Source organism: Lepisosteus oculatus, chromosome 27 (assembly GCF_040954835.1).
Source record: "Lepisosteus oculatus isolate fLepOcu1 chromosome 27, fLepOcu1.hap2, whole genome shotgun sequence".
Taxonomy (NCBI): Eukaryota; Metazoa; Chordata; class Actinopteri; order Semionotiformes; family Lepisosteidae; genus Lepisosteus; species Lepisosteus oculatus.
The window spans coordinates 8,837,378-8,864,679 of record NC_090722.1 but is presented as its reverse complement, the minus strand read 5'-3'; the positions used below and the strand labels follow the sequence as shown (position 1 = coordinate 8,864,679).

The 27,302-nt window shown below is 35.5% G+C and overlaps 1 protein-coding gene across 2 annotated transcripts; it reads left to right on the top strand.

The window, feature by feature from the left end:
- The first annotated feature begins 1,325 nt into the window (after positions 1 to 1,325).
- On the top strand, positions 1,326 to 25,602 carry LOC102688075 (free fatty acid receptor 2-like). Of its 2 annotated transcripts, none has more exons than XM_015368705.2 (2): positions 1,326 to 1,404; positions 21,446 to 25,602. In XM_015368705.2, the coding sequence occupies exon 2, from the start codon at positions 21,496 to 21,498 to the stop codon at positions 22,486 to 22,488; it is 993 nt and encodes a 330-aa protein (XP_015224191.1). In that variant the 5' UTR covers positions 1,326 to 1,404; positions 21,446 to 21,495; the 3' UTR covers positions 22,489 to 25,602. The 2 variants fall into 2 exon arrangements, with proteins under 2 accessions (XP_015224191.1, XP_015224192.1); XM_015368706.2 differs by lacking the exon at positions 1,326 to 1,404 and adding an exon at positions 18,963 to 19,177.
- Positions 25,603 to 27,302: the final 1,700 nt, after the last annotated feature.

Below are 27,302 nucleotides of genomic sequence, written 5' to 3'. Positions count from 1 at the left end.
GGTACCTACACACTCATCTTTTCTAGCTTCCTTTCCTTCACCTCATCTTCACCATTGTAACTGCCTCCAGGGTTCATTCTTCATAAGAATGAGCTCTGATCTCAAGCTAGCACTGTGATTTCCTAAGCCTGATGAATTAGCACCAATGTGTTAAGTAAACTATCCCTTTATATATTTTTGCTCAGTGCATCCTGTATTTTACAGTATCAGTAGATCTAATTTGATTTGTTAGTTTCCTGATTTTGTCAGTGTGATGTGTGTGCACAGGAAGTGCAGTGGTTTGAGTCTCAGGCAGAAGGCAACCGTAGTCTGATAATATGGGAGATAAATAGAAGTACCTTTTGTGTCACAAATGACAAAATTCAAGAAATATGTCAATCACATGTGACTATGGACTCCCAATTACAAAAGTATTCACTCAAGATAAAAATATCATGGAATAGCTTCTGTGGCTGATGGCTATGGGAGGTGATGGCTATATATTTATCTAACACTTATCATTCAATATTGATCAATGTATATATATTTATATATAATAATACAGTATCAGTATACCCCCTAACAATAATTGTTGCCTTTTCTTCAAAGTAATTAGACTCCTGAGATATTGTTAGAAATTTCTTATAAATCAAAGGCCATTAGCAATCACAGGATTACTCAGATTTGTATTTTATAACTAAGTTAACCAACCCTATTAAGCTAAAGTTGCATTTGCTCGTTTATTACGCCTACAAGCTGTGGGAAATTAATTTTGCAACAGACAAAAGAAGAGCTATGTCTTACAGGCGAATTTAAGTTGCACAACAATCACCAGACTGAAACAATCACCAGACTGAAACAGTCAAACAAAAAGTAACCTGTGTGTCTCTGTGTGTACTTTTTTGAGCACAAAGAGCCCCTTTACATCACAGTTTTATCACTCAAGTGCCAAATGTAAATGCAATTAGGTCCTCGGTTTCCCATGCAAGACAGTTTGCTAAGACAAAGTTGCAAAAGCAACCTTGCATTAAAGCAGGGGAAGCATTTAGTTATTTAAAACCTTTTTCACATGTAGTCCCACAAAGGCACAGGTACTATAGCTGAAATTTGACATGTCTGTATTGTGAATTTGTGGTTACGGTGAACTGTGACAGAACAGAAGTCCTGTCCCACAAGACCAAAGTGGCAGGGAGCTTGCCCTATGTTTAATACTATGCTGCAACTCCTGCAATATCACAGCTGTAAAATGATTCGTCTTTACCTTCCCTTTTCTGTAAAACCACGTGGTAGAGATATATTGCACAGTCCAGCTTTGTTATTTGTAAACCTCTGTTATTTATTATGCACATTTCTGTACTTCGTGACTCAGAAGGCCAGTGCACAACACAGGAGGATCCAGCAGAAGATTTTTCAGGATTACATCAGGTATCAGCAGTATTTCCAAGTCAAATTATAGAATTAGGCTTCTGCCTAGTGCTTCCTTGTGAGAGATGATATTAAGAATGTTATGGGTGTGTTAAAGAATTTTACCATGTACACTTCAATAGTAAGTAAGGTGTCATTAAAAATAGTATGCCTTCCTCACATTCATTTTTAGTTGTTTATTACCTAATATGAGTGTTTGGAAAGGATTGACCTAGAACAGAGTTTAACGGGATAAAGACAGTTTGCTGTACATGTGCACAATTCTTAAATGTATTAATGAATAGAAACGTCCTATAAAATAATTTTCAGTGCTTTTATTTTAACATTAGGAAAAATGTCTGCTGTTATTTCTATACTGGTAGCTGGTTTCTATGCTGATTTTATACAGATGTATTTTTTGTGTCTGGCCCGTGTGTGTTTTTTGTAAAAATATCAGAATATCTTTTAAGACAATCATTCACTTAATCAAGTAGAAGTTAAGAGACAAGAGACCTGAAACATTATTAATTTTTGCATTATTTTTACTTTTTAAAATTGAATTTGCTTTAACAATATAGAAAGCAAACATCCATTTTTACTTTTTATAACACAGCTGATGGTGAATTCATAGCAGTGACTGGCAAATTCAGGGTGTTCCTGTGTAAACACACAGAGACAAACAGAAAAAAAAAATCAAAAGTTAAGATACCAATAAAAAATCTTGTGAAGTGCAGTCTATGTGTTTGATATTAGGGCTAATATAATGTAATAGGAAGTATTTCCTGATTATCTAAAATTTTAAAGAAACTAAATGTGGAATAGTGCTGCAGATAATGTGCTGGATTTGAATTAAAATGTATTTTTAATTAAATTAACTTTATTCTCTGATTGCATTTAAAACTTGAGAAATTAATATACAGTACACACTGTACAGTATGAGCAGCCCCACAACAGATATTTGCCTATAAAATGCTTAGAAAAGGTTGACTGCACCTACAAATGTTTGCCTGGCTATCAACAATGTTTGCCATGATTAAACAGTGATGGTGGTTTACCTCATTAGAAAATCAGTGGGGTAAAATGTATTATGTTATAAAGACCTTTCTTAATCCAGTTCTAGCAAATCATCCCTGCTCATTAGTCAGAATCTTTAAAAGACATGAAAAAGTGTCTGATACAAGGTTACCACAAAACACTTTGCCTGTAATTAGTGATGGGTTCTGAAAAACTAAAGCCTACACAGACAGGTAGATTTAGGGAAAAATAAAAGCAAGAAATCTCGCATGGCCTAGTAACTAATATTTAAAAAGCTTCACCCCTGCTTAAATTAATATTTGAAGAGGGGAATAATCAGTAAATATATAATCCTGCTGTCTGCTTTGTCATTGTTATCTATTGTGTCTCCACTACATTGCTTTTCTATGAGGCTTGATGAGGCAAGTCCTGCCAAATACAATACAAAAACCTTAGGAATAACAAATTTGTCCTATATCTGATGTATCTCCATTGCAATTACTCTGTTTGAAAACCTCGAAAACCTTTTATTTAAGCTACTCTTTCTTAATATTTGTATTTTAATATTAGAAATATTATGAAAAGTAAGAAATCATAATGTTACTTTAACATTATTAAACAGTATATATACTGTATGTACAGTATGTATAAGACCAATAAAAGCAGCAGCTTTTTGCACAAACACTGTATGTGATCAGCTGCATGCAGATTTTAAATATTTCTAGAGTTTCTCACGTGGTGCCTTTCATTTGTGAAGATTGTACGGTTTTCTGTTCTTGCTACAAGAAGACATTTATAAAATAAGAGACCTAAAAATTCAGGTTACAATGATATGGTCTTAGTGCTAATGAAAAAAAAAACAGCATCACATAAAGTCTTGAAAGTGGAGAAAAGGCAATAAATACACCAGTATAATGTACAGTACATTTTGTCGTTTTATGGTGTATATTTAAATATATCAACCTGTTACCAAAAGAAATCACATAACATGTTTGATATAATCAGTCTAATCTATTCACCTTTGTTTTGCCATTATGCACATGACAGAAAAGACGTACAGTATTATTAAAGGATTTATGATCTGTTTAAAATTAAAACTCTGTGCATTTACGCTAAACTGTTTTCACTCTAATTCTATACATACAGAAAAATATTGAAATTAGATCCTTGGTCACATCTTAAGTAGGTTGGCATATAGACTCCAGAAAAAAAAAACTTAAGGGAGAAATTATTTTTATAGATTGCTGAGGGACTTACAGTTATTAATGAGTCCTGTAAACTGAGTGATAGATTTTTTTATATTCATTGTTAATTACAGTATACGTCATCGGCAGTAGTTTTTCAAAATTAAGGATCTACTCTGCATCTTTAAACTACTCATTTTCATATGCCATTATTTAACCGGAGTCTCTTATTAAATGCTGAAAAGTAATGTTCAGTATAGCCCCAATATGCTGTCAAATTACTGAAGTCATTATTTTGATCAGTGGTAGGATCCGCATGTTCTTAGTTCATGTTAATAGCAGATGTAAAATAAATGTGAAGTGTAAAGAATGAAAAAATACAAGATTGGCGTTCATGCTTATTTGTTTATTTTTGTCAATTTTATTCTCAGGGAGCATCACTTATCAGTTGAACTCAAGTGTAGTGGTATTTACTGTCAGTGTTCTGCAACTTCAAATACACTTGAATTCCATTTGAGTGTGTCCAATTTCTCTGGAGCCTGATGACTACACCAGTGGTTCCTGACCAAAATGTGTAATCCAGGAGCCCACACACTGAGCCCCAGCTGTTCTTTAAATATTTACAGTACAAGAGATCTACCCATAGGGAAGTCATCATGGTACAGCACTAATATGAACACCATAGAGAAGCCAGTGTTGTCATAGGGTCAAATACGCTCTTCCCCAAAACCAAGGGCAGGCTAGGAAGAACTGTCTTATTTTGCAGGCAACACGGTTTTGTAGACTCTGTTTACAAAACAGACTCTATTTTTGTAGACGCTTTAATTCTCATATCTTGGGAAGAGATAGAGGGCCAGTGTGAAGGCTCTCTGCAGTGGACATTTTAGAAGGTTTCAGGGCCAGTGTTGTGAACTTGTGGTGTGGTTCTGGCACGAACACTAGAGGAGCTGCATGAAGACTTTAATACACTCCTCTCAATTTAAGGAGCAAGTGTTAATGACGAGAGATATTCGTGCGGCTATCAGGGAAGAATAAGAGAGCTGATATTCTTGTCTGGGGGGCCTTCTGGTGGTGTCTAGCAGATGAGGTGAAAGTCTTTTCTCTACTACAGTGTCACAGTAGCTAATTGATCCCAGGATGTCTGTCAGCTGTTTTTTAAAAGGAGCAATGGCATACGGCTGGATAGTTTGTTACAGGCTCCCACAAACCTCTGTCTCCTGTTCTCGGTTCAAATGACTTCTCCTTCGTGCCTCCAGGGTCAGGTTTGCACTTGACTCTGAAGAAGCCCATAGGATTGACTTTGTCTTTGCCTTCTAATATTTAAATACTTGAATCGGATTCCCTCAAAGTCTTCTCTACCCCTAACAAAAAGATTTAGTTCACATCAGAGAAGGGCTTTGGGATCCAACTAATGCATCTGGTGTGCTCCAGATTCTCCAAAGGAGCTGCCATCACTGAAATACAAGCACACTTGCACAGGGTTTTTGAAAAATGATCCCAGTCACTAAGGGAACTATCCAGTCTCGCCTTCAGCAGCTGTTGAAGAGGATTGTTGATTTAACATGTTTCATATTGATCTATCTGATCAAGGCTTGGGCATTTTTATAATCCTTGTTTATATACTGTACACCGTAAAAACATTTTGGTACCTACATATACTGTACACCTGTGTTTGCTGGAGCAATCTAGATTGCTCAAGAGCACAACAGCAGCGTCCCTCTTTGGATTTTACCCCTACAGCCCTTCACACAGCAAATGAGATGTTCATAAAAGTACTTTAATTATTGCTTTCTCATCAGAATATTTATTTTGACCATACTGTATACTGTATGTGTGGCGCTTAAATAATTTAGCATTCATATAACACTAAAATGTAAAGTAACTGGGATTCTAAAGCTTCAACATACTTCTAGGGGCAACATTTACAGAGTAATAGAGGTGTATGGAAACAGGATATTTTTTTTTTTTACATTTCTGTTTTGGACAAATTAAATGCCAAAACTAGGATGATCCCAAATGCTATGTTAAGCAGGGGCTTCTAAACCCAGTGACCCAGAAACAAAACTACTCTTCCACCCTCTACATTGTGAAATGTTTCTGTAATGTTAACTCATTTATTGCATACTGTTTACTACAGACCCAAGTTCAGGATGTGGTATAGTAAGTGCAGATAAACAGATGAACATAACATTGCTCTCCAATGTAAGAGCAACATTCAGGATGCTTAATCAGAATATTTCTATTCAGAATGTAGAACATTTGTGAATGTCTAGGGAGCAAAAACAGTGGTTATTGTGTTTGATTAATTCTGTTCTCATTTCCATGTCTGGCTTTTCAGGTTCATTTGTACCTGAAATGCAGCATCTGAAAAACAGGTGAAACGCATCCATTCTATACTTCAATTGCTTCCTCGGGAGAGTAAAAATAGCCCTGAATCAAAATAAAACTTTGACTCCCCTTTCCTCTAGAGAGAGGACTGTGCAACAAGAATTGCTGCAAATCATTACGTTCAAGGGCTGGTGGGCCACAATTTAGTTTAATTTGTGCTTGTATTATATGTTTTGAAAGTCTGAAAAGACAAAAATGTCATTATTTTACGTAAAAAATATAAGATCTTCTTTTCCTAATGCTAATGGTAAAATATTTATTATATATTCATCATGTTATTATAAAGCAGAATTTAACAGTTATTAGGCAGGCTTACTTCCCAGTAATGAATCTATCATATATAAGGACAGGTCCCGGTATTGAGAAAGCCAATGAGCATTAATCATAATAATCGTACATGCAAATCATCCTGTTACTATTGATGGCTCTACTGGTTCATAAAACCATCATTAGCAGTATTGGGGGTAACAGTATCTACTTCATGCAAATGGACTACATTTTAATCAGTCTGTAACTTTAATTTTTGCTACAGTACGAAGGCAATATTTTTAAAAAAACAAACATTTATTTTCATTCTGTTTTTAAGAAAAGGACTAGTGAAGAAAAAATGTTGAAATAAAACTTAAAACTCTCTATCAACATTATGATTAGAAAAGGTCTCTCGTGTTGTAGGGAAACTACAGTACTGCACAATGTGAGTAAAAGGCCTCTTGAGATTGAATGACAAATAGAGGCACAAAGGTCTTGTTATGACAGAATGTTTCCAACAAGCAAGTGTTCTACAATGAGTCATGAATCAATCACTATTTATACAGTATCTTATCAGCATAGCTACTCTAATATAGTAGCTACTGTACATTGCATAGTAAAATTTATTTTGACACAGCTGCTGATAGAGTCTCCCAAGTGAAAAACAGCAGTTGAAACAGTTGAAGAAGAAAATATCTGCTTTAAGCTTTTTTTATCGTTGTTATTTATGTTTTGTATTAACATATACACCTCTAAGTAAAATGTACAGAACAGAAAGCATGTGGAGAGGTTAATGGAGAAGGAGACCATTATAAATATTTGGGATACATACATTAGTCATAATTTTGTCATTTTGTCACCACATTGGGAAAGAGCCTTTGTCCCTATATGTTGACTGACGGATCATGGTATTGTACCAGTCCTTTTGTGCTCTTTGTGATGAATTGTGTTGCCATAAATTAAAAAGGCCATCTCTATTCATATCCCAGATCCTCCTCAACAATCACCCGCTCTCTCAATGTTAATTTTTACAGGTCATAGCTTTCTTTCCCCTTGGATAAGTACATTAGATAAGTAAAACTAGTAAAATGCTTTAAGCAGAACACAGATTTCTGCTTGCCACAATGAAAGACATCATGGAAAAGACATAGTTGATATTGTCCAGTATTTTTCCATACATTCAGTAAAGATTTGTGCTTCTCTTGATTATCCAAAAATCTCAAAACATACTGAAACAAAGAGAATGTCCTTCAATGTGGTTTTAGTCTAAGCCAGTTTAGTGTCATCGTTTCTTAGATTGTAAACTTCTTTGATATTCTGCTTTCTTTGCAACTGAGCTATGATATGTACAGTTTTCCAAAATAAACACTGAGTGTTTTCAAAATGAATTTGCACGGATAAATATGATTGTTTCAAGCTGGAAAACACTACAGATACCTTGTTTCTTCTTTCTTCTGTAATAAAGTATTGGCAGAATGGAGAGCTTAAAAGTCATTTTTTGTCTTTTGGAAACAGTTGAATGTCTTGATATTGGCTGCACATAACTGCACATCACCAGTCTGAGAAAAATGAAAAAGTCATGTCAAACCTTCCAAACCGAAAGGACCAAATTAAATAACTAAACCACTACATACAGTATGTAGTAATAATTAAAAATATTTTCAAATTAATAGCCCAAAAATGCATCCCAAAATCCATTCATTTGCAAACAGATGAACAAGATCTTAATCTCAAGGAGGGTAATTCAAGCTAGTAGCAGTTGGGGGGCCTTAATTACAGTACTAGGGAGAGGAGCAGTCCTATCAGACAGCCCGATGGATATGATGTAGTGTAGACTTTTTGGTGAGTACTGTATATAGTTGGTTTGGGTCTATCCCCACTAATAAATAGTTAAGGGCATTGGAGTTCTTTCTTCTGCACCAATGTGTTCTAGTCATTCCATAATCTCATGTTTCAATATACTCTTCAGAAAATAGTTTTTCAATCTTCTTTAGAAGAGTTTCTGTTATACGCCTTGTGCAGAGAAAGAATGTGGTATTTTATTGTCAGTGTTACTGTATTTCTGTTAGAATGTAGACTTCGGTGTTTTAGGATTACTTGTTTACTACTCTAGCACTGGAATATTGCCGGGCATAAAATAGTTTTTGTATTAATAAAAAAAACATTGTTCTATAAGCTTTGCATAGGTAGCCAATTGAATATATGAAGATTAATATTCATCCTCAGAAACACCTCTGCACGACAGCTTTTGCTTGTTGTTTTATTGCTTATGGACAGCAGTTCAATATATTCTCCAGGCGATTTCACAAAAGTCTGGACTTTTGGCTGGGTCCCTCAATTTTTTAAGCCACTCCCGTACAGTATATCTGTATATCTTGCACTTAAAAATATTCTGCTCAGTGGTCAATTTGTGTCAAAGCTTAGGGTCTGCAAATGGTATTTTGCTACCTTTATATTCCCTTTTCTTCTGAACTGCCTTTATACAACTTTATCCCTGAGCTATATTGGAAGCTCCTTGGTCATCATGGTTGAATCTGTACTTGGAATTCTCAACAGGGGAATTTTATAGTGATACTCTAGGTGTATTTATTCTGAAATCGTGGGAACCTCTATTATGGCAAACAGATGTTATTATACCCAAACAGAGGCCACTGAACTCATTGTGTAAGTTAATATTGTGGACCTATATTAATTTAGGTTGCTAATGCAAAGGGATTGAATACTTATGCAATCATTTCTTTTCAATATTTCTTTCATATTATTTGGTTACTTCTATTTTTTTTGCTTTGAATGTGTGTTATCAATTTTATTTTTGCTTTGAATATGTGGACTAGATTTAGCTTTAAAGCAACAAAATGTGACAACTATGCAAGGATCTTCATACTTTTGCAAGGCACTGTATGTACATGCAGTATCACCTTGCACGATCTAAATTTAGTCATGGAAAAAACCTAGACTACTGAATTATATTTTCACAGCAGGTACTCATTGTGAACTCAGTGGTCAAAGGCATGATTCAATGTGGTAAAAATAGAACATGCTATGTTAGATTTTATTTTCAATCTCCAAAAGCAGCACACAGCAAAAACTGATACTGCTTCAATACCAACAAAATATGTTTAGTTCCTTGGTAAGAGAAAAAAATACAAATACGAATGACAGTACTGTGATGTCGCTGCTCTTTTTTTATGTTTAGCATTATTTGCTGGGGAGATGATTGCACTAAATTAATCATGGCTGATTGTTTTAATTAGAAAAGGCCAATGCTCTAAGTAGAAAGGGATAATGCCCTGTTACAGAAAGGTACTGAATGGACTGGCAATATCTTCCATTGCTGGAGAATAAGCAGCTCAGAAACAAATTAGTTTGACAACCTATAGCCTGACATGTGCTGTTTAAAATAATATGAGCAGTTATAGAACCTGTCTCATAAATGGTCTGTAAACCATTTACCTGCTTTGAAAAAAAAAACAGCTTGGCGTGCAAAAATGTTTCTTTTTCCTCAATCTTGTCGATGATTATAATTTGCTCATCTATAAAAAAATTGATCTGGGATCCAGAGGTGTTGGCATTTTAAACATTAAAATGTGTAAATTTGTGCCATCCAGTTCTGAAATTGCTTTGTTGATCTCTCCGTTAAGCGCAAGGAAATTAAAACATAGGGGTCAGAGTGAATCAGTGGTTAGCATCAACCTTTTGCCTGGAGAGCTGTGGGTACTTAGTTACTTTATGAGTTGCCATTGTACCCTTGAACTCAGTAGCTAGCCTAGATTGCTCCAGCAAACCCCACCATAAAAAGCAGTATATTTTCCATGCAGTGATACAGTATAATAGTGTCCTTTAAGTAAAACATGTCATCAGGCCCAGCTGCTTCCATGCCACACTAAGGAGGTACCAATGAATAGGCTTAAAACTTCTAAAACATAAAAGTCTATAACACAAACTAATAGAAAGTAGTTCTCAGATACATTTGAGCAAGAAGGTCTTTGCATACTCTTATCAGTGACCTTAAAACTCTTGATAAGAAATTTTAGAAATGCCTACAGGAAAAAAAACATTATTCAAATTAAGGTATGTCGAGCTTTTGTGCAATAGATTCCCGATTTCTAAGGTGAACGTGGGAGGGAGTGTCTTGTGCTGTTGGCTTTTATTTCTGTTTTACTTGTAATAAAGAGAACTTGAAATGAACAAATTCCCCCATTCAGTGCACTGTTGGTCGTGCCTTATTCTGGTGACTGACATGCTGTAAAGTGGAATTGGAATGAGCAGTTTATATACGCTGTCCATATAAGGGCTATTTATCATTGCAGAGTTGCCAAGAAACCTTGTGTAAAGAGCAATGCAGAGCATGGTGGATATAAGCATGCCTTATTAATTTTCCATTATCTGGCTGATTATTTAGATTGCTGGATGAGCAATCCTGCTTCCATTTTTCCTTCATACAGCTAGGCTTCGGAAGTGCCCAATACATATCTGACCATGATTTTTGTAAAACAGCACAACATATTCTTCAGAGGTGAGTAAAAGTCACACCTTTTGTCGGGATGTTTATTCAAATGGGAGGAACTAAATTCTGACTGATTTGTTTTCCTGGAAGTAGAACTATTGCTCTGAAAACAATAACTGAATTGCACTGACTTTCTTGGAGCGTATAAGACTAGGCTTAACCTAAACGTAATGTTTTTTTTATCTATGTCCTGTTTATATACAGTACATACAGTATGTGGTTATGATAGAATTAAATACTCTTTTAAAAATCTAGGTCCAGGTGTTTTACTAAATACTGTGTGCATGTGTGCACCAGTGTTTGTGTTAATTATATTTTTCTCATTTTTCTTGACAATTATGTTATGTACAGAAATATAACTACTAAATAAAGAAGGTGAATTTTTCTTGGCTTTCCTTGAGCTATACTGATAAGCACATCTGTGAACTTCCTACTGTGTAACAAACAGTGCTGTAAGTAATATTCAATTTAAAATAAAATAAAATTGGACAATCTCTGAATACGTAGACGGTTGAATATTCTGATAAAATGACTGGCTATTGAGATGTTTCCAAAAAAACTGAGATGATGTTTCACAATGACTTGATAATCTTTAAATATGATCAAATTATGTTTCAGTATGACTATTTGAGTAGAGGTTATTTGGAGGTGACAACAAACGTAATGGCATTTTTCTATCCGATACATCAATGATCCAATTTATCTAGGTTTTCATCTGTCATGTACATTAACTAATAACTGACAAAAAGTTTCCAAACCAATTACTTTTTTGATTGAAAGTAATGACAGCAGAGTGTTTTCCAATCCTGGATAGAGTACCCCTCTGACTTCTGCTTTCTTTTTGCCAACTAAACTTTGTTAGTTTGGGTCTTTAAGCTCTCTGAGCTCAACTGTTTTTTTGCATTTCTAAAATAGTTTAAGTTCATAAATACTAGAATGAGTATTTAAGAAATTAAGCATTTAGAAATTAGTATAGCTAGGTTCTAAGTTTTAGTTGTTGTCTCACTTAAGATGGTTGCTGCGTTCTGACCGATTATTGTGAGATTGTATGAACATTTCATTCCTCATCTGTGTCAGTGTTTATCATTTATCAATGCTGCACAGGTGTAAGAGTCATAAAACGGAGTTCTGCACTGTACATATCATGACAATGGCATGTGAAGATGGAGATTTGTGACACTAAGCCCTGAATGCTGAAAACAGTAAAAGATCCGCTGGGTCAATTTAGGGATTCGATAACCACAATATTGATTAACAGCTTCTGGTTTAATGAAAACCAGAAGACAAAGGGTTACTCCAGGCCCAGGACTAGAGTAAAACACAGGGTGGATTTAACATGGATTGTATTGCAGTAATTCTCATCAAATCATTACCACTTGTAAGAGAAAGTCCTGTATATTTCTACTTCAGTCCGATGGCTGACAACAGCTTCACCTGGATTCATTTAGGCAAAACAAAATGTAAAATTTTGGAACAGGCCAGAAACTGGTTGTCTAAATCTTTCATATAGAGGCATAAAAAGATAAGGTGTGCACACTACATGAGCTTTTGAAGGTCTGAAGGCTTATTTACATCAAACATGACTATCACAATCTGGCAAATAGGAAGGTGCTACAGTAGATCCTTAAGAAAGTACATTCTAAACAAAGACAAATAGCATAGAATGTTGTCTGTCGGAGCCTGTGTGTTGTTCAACAGATATGTCAGTAATATACTGTAAGTTTATATCAACTCTAATAATATGCAAGATAGTACTAACAGTAATACTAACAATTACCTATTTTTTTACATATTTTATTTTTATTTTGTCACGCAAAGAAATTATTTTTTGCATGGCCACAGTGTTACATCAGAACTGATCTGTCATTACCCACTGCCTTGCATTCAAGTTGAAGGATACTGAGCAAAAGTACAGGTTAATTTTCTTTATCGCTGCTCATATTTGCTTTTTGTGCTATGTCCTCAGTGAAGAGGGCTTAAGGAAGAAGATAAAATATAGCTGTTGTGCACCTGGCAGGGAAATTTCAAGTAGAGCCCCTGGTTCATACAAAGCGGCTTAATCAAGAGATACTGGAAATAAGGTAGTTAAGCAAACACAAAGTGACAGACTGAGGGAAATGTCAAAAAGAGAAGACTGGTGGTACCATCATTTCCTAATCAACAGGTTGCTCCATGTTTCAATTCCACATCCACATCAGTCAGGAAAACAGTAAGGAGATGGGAATAATGGGTGACATAACGGGAAAATCTGCAGCTGAAAAGCCTTTTCAGATAAGAAACCTGAAAGCTCCTACAATAGGTTCAAGGCTATACTGTAAAAGTCAATCAAAAGGGTAAATGGGAAGAAATAAGATAAATATTCATATTGGCACTTCTCTGTTCTAACAGAAAATGTGAGATTGTAGTACCTCAGTTGGAAAAATGTATTTTTAACAAGAATGCTTTTACAATGAACTTTCACATTTACAAAGTGATTTGTAAACCCATAACCTCTGGCTATCAAAAAGACATTGGCAGCTGAGGTTTGTTGTGAAAGGCTTGGTAAACAAGGACTCCTCCCTTCTTCTTCACACACTGCGATTCATCAATAACCAGTCGCAGGAGTCAAAGAAGTGATGTGGGGGACACAGAGCCACAATTTCCCGCTATTGATCTTTTGAAGATAACACTTCAAAATTCCCTAGCTGAATAACATCAAAAGTAAGCAGAGAGCGGATTACAGCCTTATCTGTTTGAGTAAAGTGCCGCACAGTATGAAAACAAGTCGAAAGGTGGAGGACAGGATTCTTATTTTAATGGATGAGTTTTCTTGCAGTGGATAGATGAATGCGAAATACAGTATGATGCATAATGGTACTTGCTACAACTGTTTCTATAGCCACTGTAGATTGTTTCTGAAATAAGTTTCATTTTTTTGCTAGTAGTTACTGGATCCAAGGATCTTAATGTAAGATGCCATTTTCTTCCTCCTGCAATACAGTACATGTTTGTTTGCACCACTCTGTCACATTTTAATCTGTTTAACAGCAACATAAAAGATAAATAGCAGCTCCTGTAACTGCAATTGTGAAACAGTGACCACATGCAACATAGGAACTTGAGTAAACATTTTACATGATGTTAAACTCTGCAAAAGCATGTGTATTTTTACCAATTATAAACTAGGAGGTATAATTTAAGAATATATCAATTAAATTATAAATGATAAGTTGGGTTGACTTTACCAAGGAAATATGCACAATAACAGCTGGTGCACTGGTGGTAAAATCTTCAAGAGAAGATTGTGGTGATTTTAATATGGCTCTATCTGTGAATTCTTGTGATAAAAGATGTGGTTCCAAGAACAGGGCATGGAGACAGCAGATGAGTAATATGTTGGTGGTGCTCAGTTCTCGTCCTCTGAAAGATGGGGGATGAAGAAAAATTTTTAAGAAAACTAAGACAGCAACACCCATACTGCTCGTTGACAGGATATCAAGCCTGGAAATATTTGACTTTATTGCTGCACTCAAAGAAGGTGCATGGGTTCAGTTCATAAAACCACCAGATGTAATTCTCTGTTCTTGGAATTCTCAACAGTTACTGTTTACTTAAGGATTAGACATCAAAAGCAATGTAGTTGTTTTTTAGAATTTCAAAAGTATTGCTTTGTTTTCTTCATTACATTGTGTAGTCCTTGTGCATTTTGTAATCTGACTAGAGTTTTTACAGGTGGACACATGATCTTTCTCTAACAATGTTGTTTACTACAGAAATAAATAGTTGCTGTATATTCTAGGCCTTGTATTTTGGATTGTAGTTTTAAATTTTACAGTTTTAGATCATTTACTCTACTTTTTGCAAATCCCCAGTGTTTTATCTGTACATGTACTGTAGGTAAAGGTTCATAGTTCCCCAGTATCCATGTATACAGAAATAAGGGAGCACTCCAATCAAATGAATTAACTATCAGTGGAAGGGAATAATATGGTATCGAACAGTCAGAAACAACCTTTTATCACCTCCCCTGTGTAACGAACAGTTCTTTCCGGACCCTATGCGGACAACACAATCCGACGAAGTGGGGGAACACTAGGGAAACGTCATGCAGGAATACGTGGCTGAAGACAGGGGGGCGTGTCCAAGGTGCGCTGGTGCACGGGGGAGGTGTGGCCGAGGCGAACAATCCAAAAGAGTAGTCCTTAGGGAATATCCAAAACACAAGAGTAAGTCCAAAACCAGGAGATCCATCAGAACAAAGAATTAAAAACCACGAAGGCCGGGTCGGAACCGGCGGACGGGGAACAGGAACGGGAACAGAGAAAATTTTACTGAAAATTTGGGGAATAAGTATTGGAATTGAACTATAGGATAACCTTAACCACAACCTCATCGGAAAGTGACACTACTGAAAGAGTAGGATTGTAGAACATACAGTATACTGTACTTTGTTCTGTTCAAGCTATACTCCTCACAGAGAAAGGCCAAGAGACTGGGGGATGGTATTTTAAGCAGGTTCATATTTTAGCTCTTACATTTATCAGGCAAGCCATGCTGTAACTCCATGCATTTAAATAAGTGTTATTGTCGTAGTCATAGCAGCATTCATGCTATTAAATATAATAATGTCAAACAAACAAATAACAAAAGCTTTGTTGATTTTATAAACAAAATAACTTGTCTGTGGTTTCACAGTGGTTACTTGGTATTTGTTGCCAGTAATGAAAATAATAATGGGAGTGTCATAAAGTAAAAAGCTTGATTATTTGAAACAAACTCAAGTGAGTTCAGCATACCACACAAAGTAAACAGAATATATGTCACAGAGTAAGATCCAGTGGAACAAAAGAAAAGCTTGTAGTGCAGAAAAGCTAAGACTGAGAAATATTCTAAATGTTGACAGTGAAGAACTGGGATTTTTGTGGCTCAAAACATGTGATAGTTTTGCCTTTGACCTGGCCAAACACATTCTTCGCACTAGTGATGAATAAAAGCATCAGGACATGAGATATAACCCAAAGTGTAGGCCATACAGTTTTGATTTTCTGTTTTCTGAAACGAAGGAAAACAATCATAAGCACAAAGTAATGTGTTTCCACCTTTTTAAATTTGTTGTAACCCCAGGGGTAATCATGATCACCATTTCACACATATTAAAAAAAAAACAGCTAGAGAAGATAAAACATCTGGTAACAAACTCCATATTGATCTGATTCTGAAGAACAAGCTGCAAAAACTACTTAGAGAGATGAATAGTAACTGAAGATACCTTTCAGAATTAAAAATGCCAAAGTAGTAGGCAGCTTCCATCAATATTTAGTCAGAGGTAAAATGTTATATACTGTACACACAATCAAAGACCTGAACACAGATCTACTATTTTTGAGATGCAGCCACAGGCTCATGTATTGCAGACCAGGATCAGAGTCCATAAAAGTACTTAAATGCAAATAAGGTGTATCATTATTATATCAGCGAAATCAGAACCCATACATTCCATTTCTGAGATTAATGTAAATCATTGTAATAGGCTTTTCATAGCCTTTTCATTAGCACTCTCTTCATAATCCCTTATGAATCCAAAAAGTAAGGGAATATTATAATTACAGTATGTTTCTGGTTTACACCCAGAAAGGATTATCTGCACAGATTCCTTATGCATTACCTTCATTTTTCAGTATTCATTTAGTTCTTTAAGTTCATTGATCAGATGTTAAAATCAAAAGCATTCTAGTTGAAACTTGCACATACTGTATAAGGTATACTGTATGCACTATGTTTAAAGGATAGCAATAGACTATGAGGTCTGTGGGACACTTTCAGTGGACTGAAGGAAAACGAGTAATCCATCCCATTACATGTTTTCAATGCTCGTTTTTCCCCATGTCCGCTTTTAAATTGTCTTCTTAATTGACTGAATTAGATTTTACTTTACTTCAAGAAGAACAAATCAGTAACACTTTTATTGTGTCTTGTGGTGCAATTGTATGTGCACAAGCTAAACCAGACACAGTTTGATAGTATTGATATTGCAAACATAAAACCATCCTTGTGAATCTGTCATTGAGCTTTATGTTCAGTATAAGGTGATTAAAACGTCCTTATACAAAATAGGTTGCAAATGTCCTTCTTTGTCATGGTGCACACCAGTAGTGACTTTGCTGTCGCTGTCTTTTTCTATGATTAAGGGGATACATTTTAAAGAGCAGAGTAATAGTTTTGGGCTCCAATACAAATGAAAGAAGCTTTTGTAGTAGCCCATTCATCACTGTGCCTGCCTTTCTGCATGCCATATCAAGGCATAGTATTTTACATACTATGCATTGCATTGAGATTTGTACTTTTCCACAATTACACTCTTCCAGAATCTTGTACTGTTTTATCATGATCAATTTCTGATACAAGGTTCCAGCAGCAGAATAGTAACTAGTGTTGTCAAGTGACATGACCCAGGCTAAAATAAGGAAAATCTGGACCATTGAGAATGCTAATTCTGCAGATTTAAAACGACAATGTTTTTTTAACTTTTATAAAGTTGGAAATTTCGTTTGGTTTTGTTTAGAGTGTCCATTCACTTCATCATCTTGTCTACTCAATGCAGTCTATGGCTCAGCTGAGACCATAGACAAAGACTACTCTTTGTAGTGAAATGACATCATAAAAAGAGGATGGATGATCACACATTCAGAAAGAGCTTGGTGTGAAATTCACATTCCAAGCACTGCAAGTATTGTGCTAAAATGCTACTCTCTTCATGAACAAGTGCTTTAGCTGTCAACTTGCATGGATAGTACCAGAAAATAGCCAACAGTCAAGACAGGGATATACAAACTATATGTTGACAGAAAGCCTGAAGGAAAGTTGAAGAGGAAGATGTTTGTGTGTAACTGTGCATTGAACATATTCTAAATTTTGTTTTCAGTTTATTTCTCTCCTGACTTAAATTATATTATTTCTATATTATTAGAATAATACAAAATGACGAGCACTCCAGGCAGCATAGTAGATACCATTTCTAACTCTCAGAGCTGGGGACTTGGGGTGCTATCTGTGTGTTATGGCTGTCTCCACATGTTGGTATGGATTTCCTCCCAGGGGCTCCGGTGTCCCCCCATAGTCCAAAGTAATACTGGTACTGTAGGTTAATTGGATTCTGGGACAATTGGCCCTGGTGTGAGTGGAATGTATGTCTGTGACTGAGAGTGTCTTGCAATGGACTGGAGTCCTGTTCAGGGTGTACCCTACTTTGCACCCACTGCTTGTGTTGAAAAGACTCCAGCTTTCCCATGACTGGATAAAGCAGTTTGAAAATGGATAGATACATCTACCTAACAGAATATTGCTTTTAAACAACATAAACTGTTAATGATGATGTCCCATCAATCAATATAAAAAAAAATCCAAAAGACGTTTGCCTTGTAGTGACTTATAAAACACTATGTGCTGACATCATACAATTGAAGCACTTCAGCAGATCTGTTTAGAGTTGACCTGCCACATCCGTCAATGTAACTTCCTGTGGCATTTCATTTGTGAAATAAAACAGCATTTTGACTGGGTAACAAATGGCTCTTTATCCTTACCTTCATAAAGAAGAAACATTAAAAAAAATACAATTCATACCAAGGGGCTAAAAACACCATCGATGCACATACTGTATGGGAAACGTTTCACTCACTGCAGTGATCAAAACTAACACTATTCACAGTATGTTGCATTTGATTGTGTGTATCAGAAGCCTGATAAGTAAATATATTTTAGTTTCTGTACTAATAGATATGAAAGAAAACCGCAACATATCCTGTACCAATAGGAAGCTCATTAAGTGAGTGTTTTGCCTTTGCATCACAATGAGACTTTTGCTGGATAGGATCTCATTTGTAGCAGACGTGAGCATGATATTTTCTATTCGGTGGTTTTAAGATGACCAGAGCCACAGAATCAAACATGAGGTATATTATTAATTTCTAGTTAAAATGAAAAACCAACACATGAGTACCAGAATTATCTCTAAATTAAAAAAATGATTTATACCTGCATGGGAAACTAGAGCATACAGTATGTATAAAAAAGGAGGATATATGATTATGTATTACTTAATAATAAATGTGTTACATTGTACATTCCAGTGAAAACTAAAAAAGGCAGTATCACAATTACTTAATTAGAAATTCTGCTAGAAATTCTAGCAGTTTGGAATTGTCACAGTGAGTACTGATGGAACACTGTACAGCAGTAACTGTTATATTTAAGAAAGCCAGAGACAAAGCTGAGTAATCAGAAAAACAAACCTTAGTATAAAAAGCACAGGAAACAGAGATGCAAGTCTGATAATGAAAAACAGCAGGAAGCGACGATCAAAGTTAGACTTCAGCTAAGTCAGTGTGTCAGTAAAGCCAGAAGAGATTGATGGGCACCCAAAACACAAAACTCCATGACTGAGAACAAGTCCAGAAGCTATCAGCTACCAAAGGTATGAAGCTGTGCTAATTAGAGCAGTAACAAGAAAACTACAATTTAAAGAACAGAGAGAGAAGTCAAAGCAGTAACTCTTAACAAAGCTGATCAGAATTAGTGTGAGACACAATACCTCTAAATGCACTTTCAATATTAAAGTGGATGAAGACCAGTTTTCACAGATGCAACTAACAACATTTATATCGCTTGCAAAGATAATGCAAAGATTAAAATAACTAGAGATGTAACCAATAAGAGTGAATTGCCTTACGAGAATAATGTACCTTTTGCAATGACTTGATGTATTGTATTCTTACAGTTATATACCTATGATAAGGAAATGATCAGCAATCTGTCCAAAGCCAACAATGGTTTCAGAAGATTATGAGTGAAGCTGGTGGACATGAAAATTAGCAAACAAAGATTTCAGATCTATAGGTCAATATTTACAGGACAATAGTTACAACATCCTTACTGTGAATATATATATATAAAGGCAGCACCGTCATGCCTCCTGTCCTCCTGTACTTTTTTTCAAAAGATACTTTGGATTGCCTGTAGGTCAAAAACAAGGCTTTGTCAAACTGTGTTCAACTAACTAAAGATAAAAGAGCCCAAAGGAGGAGAAGAGAATATTGCAGAGATCAAATCCACTTTTAATCGTAAACCTTCTGAACATATAACACCAGTCTTAGCATCTGTGCATCGACTCCCTGCGGAGTTCAGTGTCATATTGCTAATTCTACTCCTACCATTCATTTACGGATCTGAACAGTTTAGCACCAGATTACTTCTGTGATCATCTCTAAGGATATGCTTCTCCAGTCAGACTTTGATCTCTGGATTCGGATTTGTTGTGTGTCCAATAATAATCTGGAAGTTGTGCGGTTTGCTTGCTGGAGTTCTCTTCCAAAAGATTAAAAGGGCAGTGATGCTGCTGGCACCCGGAAAACTGAAAATCCATACTAATTTTGAAGTTGGGATTTTAAGTCATTTTATTGTTTGTTACTTGTATGTATAGCATTTAGTTGTTTTATTGCCATTATTTTTCTTCATGAAATGATTTTTTCTACATTAAAGAGACTTACAAAAAGAAATTTAACATCATGATAATGGTTAGTAATACCTAGGAAAACACAAAACTGGCCACACAACCATAAGAAAGATGAGTCCCTGGCTTACATCATTCCAAATAAACACACAATTAAATAGTCATAATTGTATTACAGTTTTGTTCATCACCTTTTAAAATTAGACAGTATATTCCAGGCCAGCTTTCTGTTAGATAAATGTTGATTTTTTTTTTGCTACACACAGTTTTAAAAATAGACATTATTATATATAATGAAATATGCTTATTTAAAAATGCTTTTGAACAAAATATAATGAGTGTGTTTTTCCAAAACATCCTGTTTTTTAAAGTTAAACTAGGTATATATATTTCCTCGTTCTTTTCTATTTTACAAAGTTCAATCTTGTTAAATACATAATGTAAAGTATAGACAAAGAGAGAGATTTTAAAGCACAATAAATACAGTATATTAGTCCATTTGTTGTTTTTTACTGCCTCTCAGTGTTTATGTGAGTATTATGTACAATATTTGTATCAGTATTTATGCTGAATATCATATTAAAATGTCATGGCTCTTAGTAGTATATTTGTGCCAGAAGAAACCTGATGTATAATCCCTGACAGCTGCATAAAAATATTGGGTAACCTGTCATTGCACATTACATGAATGCATGTAATTGATGAATACCTCTATAAAACTGGAAATTAAGTAATATTACAATTTGGGCACTGATTAAATATCCCTTATTTAAATATATTGTATTCTTTTATGTTTTCCTGGTTAGAACAATGGCTACAGTCTGTCAAGAATCTATGCAGAGCTTTGTTTCTATATGCTATAGAAAATACATAATGGTTTGCAAATTTGTTTTCCAGTTTTCTATTCAACTACTTGAATAGAAAAATTGAACTCTATCCCTGCCAAACTCTATCTTTGCTTTTAAACTGGAATACACTAGAGGGAGCTTAAAACCATGTCTCGTGTTATGAAGCAGAATTAACTTTAGGCTAGCAGTTCAATTCCATAAGCTCTGTGCTCTGAATGCCTTAAAATTTTCTCTTATCCAAAAGCTCATCAGATTCCCTTATAAAAACAGCTAAAATCATCAATCTTATTAGTTAATAATGTACCATCCTTTTTTTCTCGTTCTCTTCTTACAGACAGTACCAATATGTTGTAGTAATGTTTTTATTATTATTTCCTTTTTGCAGTCTTTCAGTAGCCACATTGGAAGAGAGCAACGACAACATCTGCTGACAAGATGTCAATAGGAGCTCATGAAAGTTTTGTCCTGTTTGTCTACATCATCACTTTCCTGACAGGACTGCCCTCCAACATTCTTGCCTTATATACTTTCAGCCTGAAAGTTCGCAGGAACCCCGCTCCCATTGATATTCTGTTGCTGAACTTGACTGTCTCAGACCTCATCTTCCTCATTTTCCTGCCCTTCCGGATGTATGAGGCAACCAATAATATGGAATGGAAGCTCCCTTATTTCCTCTGCCCTTTGTCAGGATTCATATTCTACTCCACCATCTACATCAGCACTTTTGTTCTGACAGCAGTCAGCGTTGAGAGGTACCTGGGTGTGGCCTACCCCATAAAGTACAAAGTTAACAGGAAGCCCATCTATGCCGTTGTCGCAAGTGTATTTTTCTGGGTAGTATCAACGGCTCACTGCAGCATCGTGTATATAATCCATTCCAAAACCCCACAAAATTATGATTCGAACAGGTCCGTGCTTTTGTGTTATGAAAACTTCACCGAAGACCAACTGAAAATCCTTCTGCCTGTGCGCTTAGAATTATGCTTGGTGTTGTTCTGCATCCCTTTTCTCATCTGTACTTTCTGCTACATTAATTTCATCCGGATCCTCTCCAACCTGCCCAATATCAGTCGGAGAAGGAGGCTAAGAGCCATCGGGCTGGCTCTTGGAACCCTGGTGGTTTTTATGCTGTGTTTCGGGCCCTACAACGTTTCTCACGTGGTTGGGTTCGTGAAAGGGAGAAGCCCTGAGTGGCGGGTCGATGCTCTTCTGCTCAGTACCTTCAATGCCTGCTTGGATCCTATCATCTTCTACTTCTCGTCCTCAGCGGTCCAGAAGACCTTCACCCAGTGCTTTTCCAGAACTTTCACTAAGTTACGGCTGTGCAGTTTTTGTAACCCTCTGTGTCCTCTTTCATGTTCAACTACAGAAGATTCAGAAGGCAGCTCAAATGTGCCCCAGAAGCCAGAAACAACGACGTACCATTAAAGCAGCAAAAGTAGCAAAAATGACCTTGGAAGATACCTCACTTTTATTCCTAACCAAAGTTGAAAACAATGACGGGTGGTGAAACAGTGCGAGATTGTGTTAGTGATTGTGCCAGTGCTAGAACAAAGAAATGTTCTGGCTGGCATTAGCCTTTGCTGGCAAAGCAAGTGTTCAGTCTTCTGGAACTCAGAGACTCAAAGTAACTGCTGTGAACTTAATAACAGTTACAAAGAAGACGGGAGAGTTCATGTCCATCTGGCTAATTTGGTTTTTCATTATTTATCCAGGGCATCTGGTTCATCTGGACAGCTTGTTACATACTCCCATTGAAAACCATTGAGTATCAGATTTTTGACATATTGGGGAGAAATCTAACCTGTGTCATTGCTACTGTAAAACATGAAACTGACTTTGTTGTGTTATGGATATACAGTACATGCTATAGTGACCTAGGTTAGATACTCCTTGCTGATGGACAGTTATTGCAATTCAGAAATACAGGGTAAAAACAATATCATGTATTAAGCTTATTCATTAATTGGGGATTAATCGTTTCCTCCTATTACCAATTCTCAGAACTTTATTTGTACATTTTATTTGCAAGAATACATCCCCTCATCCAACAGCCAACCTGTCTTCAATCCATATCTAAATGTTAATGTGCTGCAACAAAGGATAAAGTATACCGTATCACATTTGAATGCAGTACAAAAAATGAATGACTCCCATCCATCCTCAAGTTATGTGTTGGAATGGCACAGTCAGAAGCACTTTTCCTGTTTTTACACAGTTTTACTCCAAAAATACTGGTCTAGAGTAAATATAAAAAAGAAAATTTAATAAAAATGTAAATAAAAAAGTAAATATACTTGCAATATAAATGTGCTGGCAGGCCCATAGCATACCATAGCAAGGCTATTTTTATTGTGAGCAGCTATCTCAATTCACAAAGATTGTTTTATTTAATTTCACTCAGTAAAAATGTCAGATTTACTATGTAATGTGAATGGGGAGTAGAAAGGTCTTAAACAATAAACAGGCATTATTAAACTCTACTGTTTAACAATTATGCAACAAAACCTCAGGATTTTTCTTTTGCTTAATGTGTTCTTTTTCTACAGTGTTTTGAAGTAACTTTTTGTGAATGAGAACTATAACTTCAATGTCCAGACATCTAATGAGAACTGCTGAAAATCTGCGGATCTGTTCATCTGCCCCATGCTAATCAAATATTATTCCTCAGAAAAGGATGGCTTTGGGTTTAATGTTAAGCAATGCAATAATGTATACATCTGTATTAATATGTTGTTCTCTCTATTTTTCCAAACTCAGTTGCAACATAATTTTATAAAACATGCACCATAATTTGCAATACATGAAATCAAATCTGGCTATATTTATTTGTACTGGAAACAGATTAATAACGTCTCTCATAATGTTGACTTATCAACAGTCTTTTAACTTAAAACTTCTGTATGGCCTAAAGTGCTTTAAATTTATACAAGAGACCATACGAACACTACAGAAATTTAATCTCAAAATCTAACAAAATGCATATAAAAATTTAACTTGATTTACCAGCTGAGTACCATCTACTCTGTTATATACTGTACGTGTTGATTGCATGTACCGTAAGTGTTAGTTAATTAAATACTGCATTCAGTTACCACTTTGCAAGTAATGTATATAACTAAAACCCATTGATGAACTTCTATCTGCTTATACTGTATTTATATTTAATAACATTTAGTACGTCAACTGTTTTTGTTTTCAACTATAACTTATTTTGTTAAGCTGAAAAACATATTTCAAATGTTCTTTTTGTATCCTTTCTATTTATTAATTGGATTTCATATCTTGGAAAGGTTTGGAAATTGATTTGTCTTAAATCATTTATAGCTTATTTAGATATGTATATTTCATAAAAAGATGTATCCTTCTATTTCTACTATTGTGTGCAATAAAACAACTATTTGTTTTTTTATTTTTTGTTCTATGCTGCATAATTTGTTCCAGTTTGACTGAAATATTTTTTAGTTGCAGGGTCAGTAATAGACTTGACCATGTTACAGCTTGGGAATTTGACCTCAGATCCAAAACCCGGAATAAGAAGTTCAAATCAAAAGATGTGCTTCAGTATCTATTCTGAATCCATTCAGTAGTATAACATTATTAGCTATTATTACAGTATACTGTATGGCATGAAATACAACTAAACACCAAATTCATATTTAATACTACTTAATTGGTATTAAATTGGTAATTATACATGATTTTCAGTAATACTGCTATTTTTTCACGTTTTGGGCAATTTTCTAGCTTTTGCTTTTCTTTAGAACTTTCACAGCTGGTGATACACACCAGGATACACACCATCCTAGAGAAAACGCTTGTCAGAGCTTGACACAACTGTTTCATCATTTCTCTTCTGTGACAGCAGTATCGGTGGAAAGTGAAAGAGCAGGCCAAAGTTGAGGACTTACTACTGAAAGAGCAGATCAGAGTTTAACAAAGGATGGAAAATAAATCACAAACCTAAAACATAACCTACCATTGAGTAAAAAACTAGAAAGCACCATCATTGAATGTTATTAAATATATAATATATTTAAAGGGGAACAAGTAAAGGTTTACTCCAGGCTGAAAAGAACAGAGACACAACATTCGGGTGACAGAGACGAAACGTTGTCTCTTTTCTTTCCAACAGGTGATAACCCTCGACCTGTTTATTTGCAACCTACTCATGCTGACACAGCTACCTACAGTACTTGAACTTGTATAATATATTTGACTATGTGTACAAAAATAATAGGTTACACTTATGAAATAACAATATTTTTAAACTCAATTGAAATCCAAAAATCCCTTGTTGTAATATTTAATTTTCTTGCTTTAAACTTTTGGCAATAAATAAACATTTCATGTTACATTCCTATTTCATTACATTTTGATTTATGCTTTGCTTAAACAGTTAAGCTGGCATGTGTACATTGTACCAGGCAACAAAATAAACTGCTCAAGAAAACGAAACAGTGAAGCCTTAAAACCTGCTTTCAAATATGAGTTCTTATTTTTTTGTGTAGTTAATCCTGGAACATTTGTTTGTCAAGCAACATCACGTAATAAAAAAAAAATACAATTAACAAAATTCCTTTCTTGTATGCATTGATTTTTATGAGTCCAGAGCCAGGCAAAGTCAAACCAGCCAGTGAAGGAACAGGGTTGTCAGAGTTGAACCAGTGCAGCCATTCGAACTCTGGAGACAGTAAGCCCAGTCTTCACATACAGTCGTGTATCTAAGAGATTGTGCACCTGTCTCAATCCATCTCGCTGAGTGTGCTTTGCAGACTTTGTTTTTTCCTCTGAGCGTGGGTTTGGTTTGTACTGGCTCCCACCTCACCACCATTTTATAGTTTTTTTTTACTTGGTGATAAGAAATAGCTATCTCTCCCTTATCTACTACAGCCTTTTAAAATACACACATTACATGCAAGACCTCAGAATATGAGTGCATTTAGTTCCTTTAGACTTTTGTTGTCCCCTCTTTTGTTTAAACTACTGTTTAGGGTGATTCACCAGTCTTGTCTCATCTTATACTGAGCAAAAGGAACAGAGTTACTTTTCTGTTCTCTTCTGAGAGTGAGCACAGCCCTCTCTTTTTCATATTGTGTGTCGACTTCTGGCTGTCAGTCCCACTCAACCCTTCTTTCTTAATCCTGCTTTCCTTTCCGAGTTAAAAGCAGCCCAGGAGTTCAATGAAGAAAAGAAGAGTTAGAAGGCCTCCATTGCTTTGGTTTGCAATAACAAAACCAGTACTGTATGTTGCACTGAAACATTCTACTGGATAGTCAGTACCTCGTGTACAGTCAAGTACTTCTGTACTTATGGTCAATCTGAGACTCCCTGCACCTCAGTACACTTCAATGCCTCTACAGACTGAGCATGCCAAGCTGTACCTTGTGGCTAACGTGATTTTGAAATTCTTCAGTAAGGCGTCTGTTTCTGATTGCAATCTGGTGCAAATCGTCCATTACCTATCTACAATGCACCTCGTATTGCTTTCTGTAGTGGAGACAAACTAGTACTGTGCCTTTCACAGTATCAACAGTATTTCACAGTATTCACAGTAGACCCCCTGTTGATAACACGTTCATTTACTTATGCTATGCATGTTACAGTACATGACATGTGAGTTCAGAAAAAAAGATTTTCCTGAGACTAGCTTTGGAAGTTTCCTGCAATTATAGGTGATAGTATAAATTATAAGTGATTGTAAGTGCAATTATAATGATAAGAACAGCAATACTTAACTGAGATTGTTGTGAAAAAAAGTGGACATCCAAAGACAATTGCAAGTTCAGCAAGTAGCAGAATGAGCTAAACAGATTAAACCAAATCTAGATTAGCAAACCAAGGACTTTAAAATAGGATTTTAAAGCATGAGATGTAATCGCACATGAAAATGCTGAAAATAACCACAAATGTGTGAACAGCCACAAGATGCAGGCATGAATACCTTTCTGCAAACCATTTTAAAAGAAAATTCATTAACATAATACTGTAACTAAAACTCACTTTTCCTATCAGAACTCTGAAATTATTTAATAGAACTTAGCAAAGATTAAAGGTAAGGTAAACAGTTGAAACATAGTGTAGGTCCTATATTGAATATAAATCTATTGTTTTTTGCCAGAAAAGTACCTGTGTTACTTTATAAAGTTCCAACCTTTCATTAGAAAAGCTCAACAGGAAGAAACTATGGTTGGCCTCCCATCATGGCCTCAGAAAGCTACAGGATTACACAAGGATGAGCT

Bases quoted from the DNA above. Each gene is read 5' to 3' on its own strand.
- LOC102688075 (XM_015368705.2), top strand. From the start codon at position 21,496: ATGTCAATAGGAGCTCATGAAAGTTTTGTCCTGTTTGTCTACATCATC.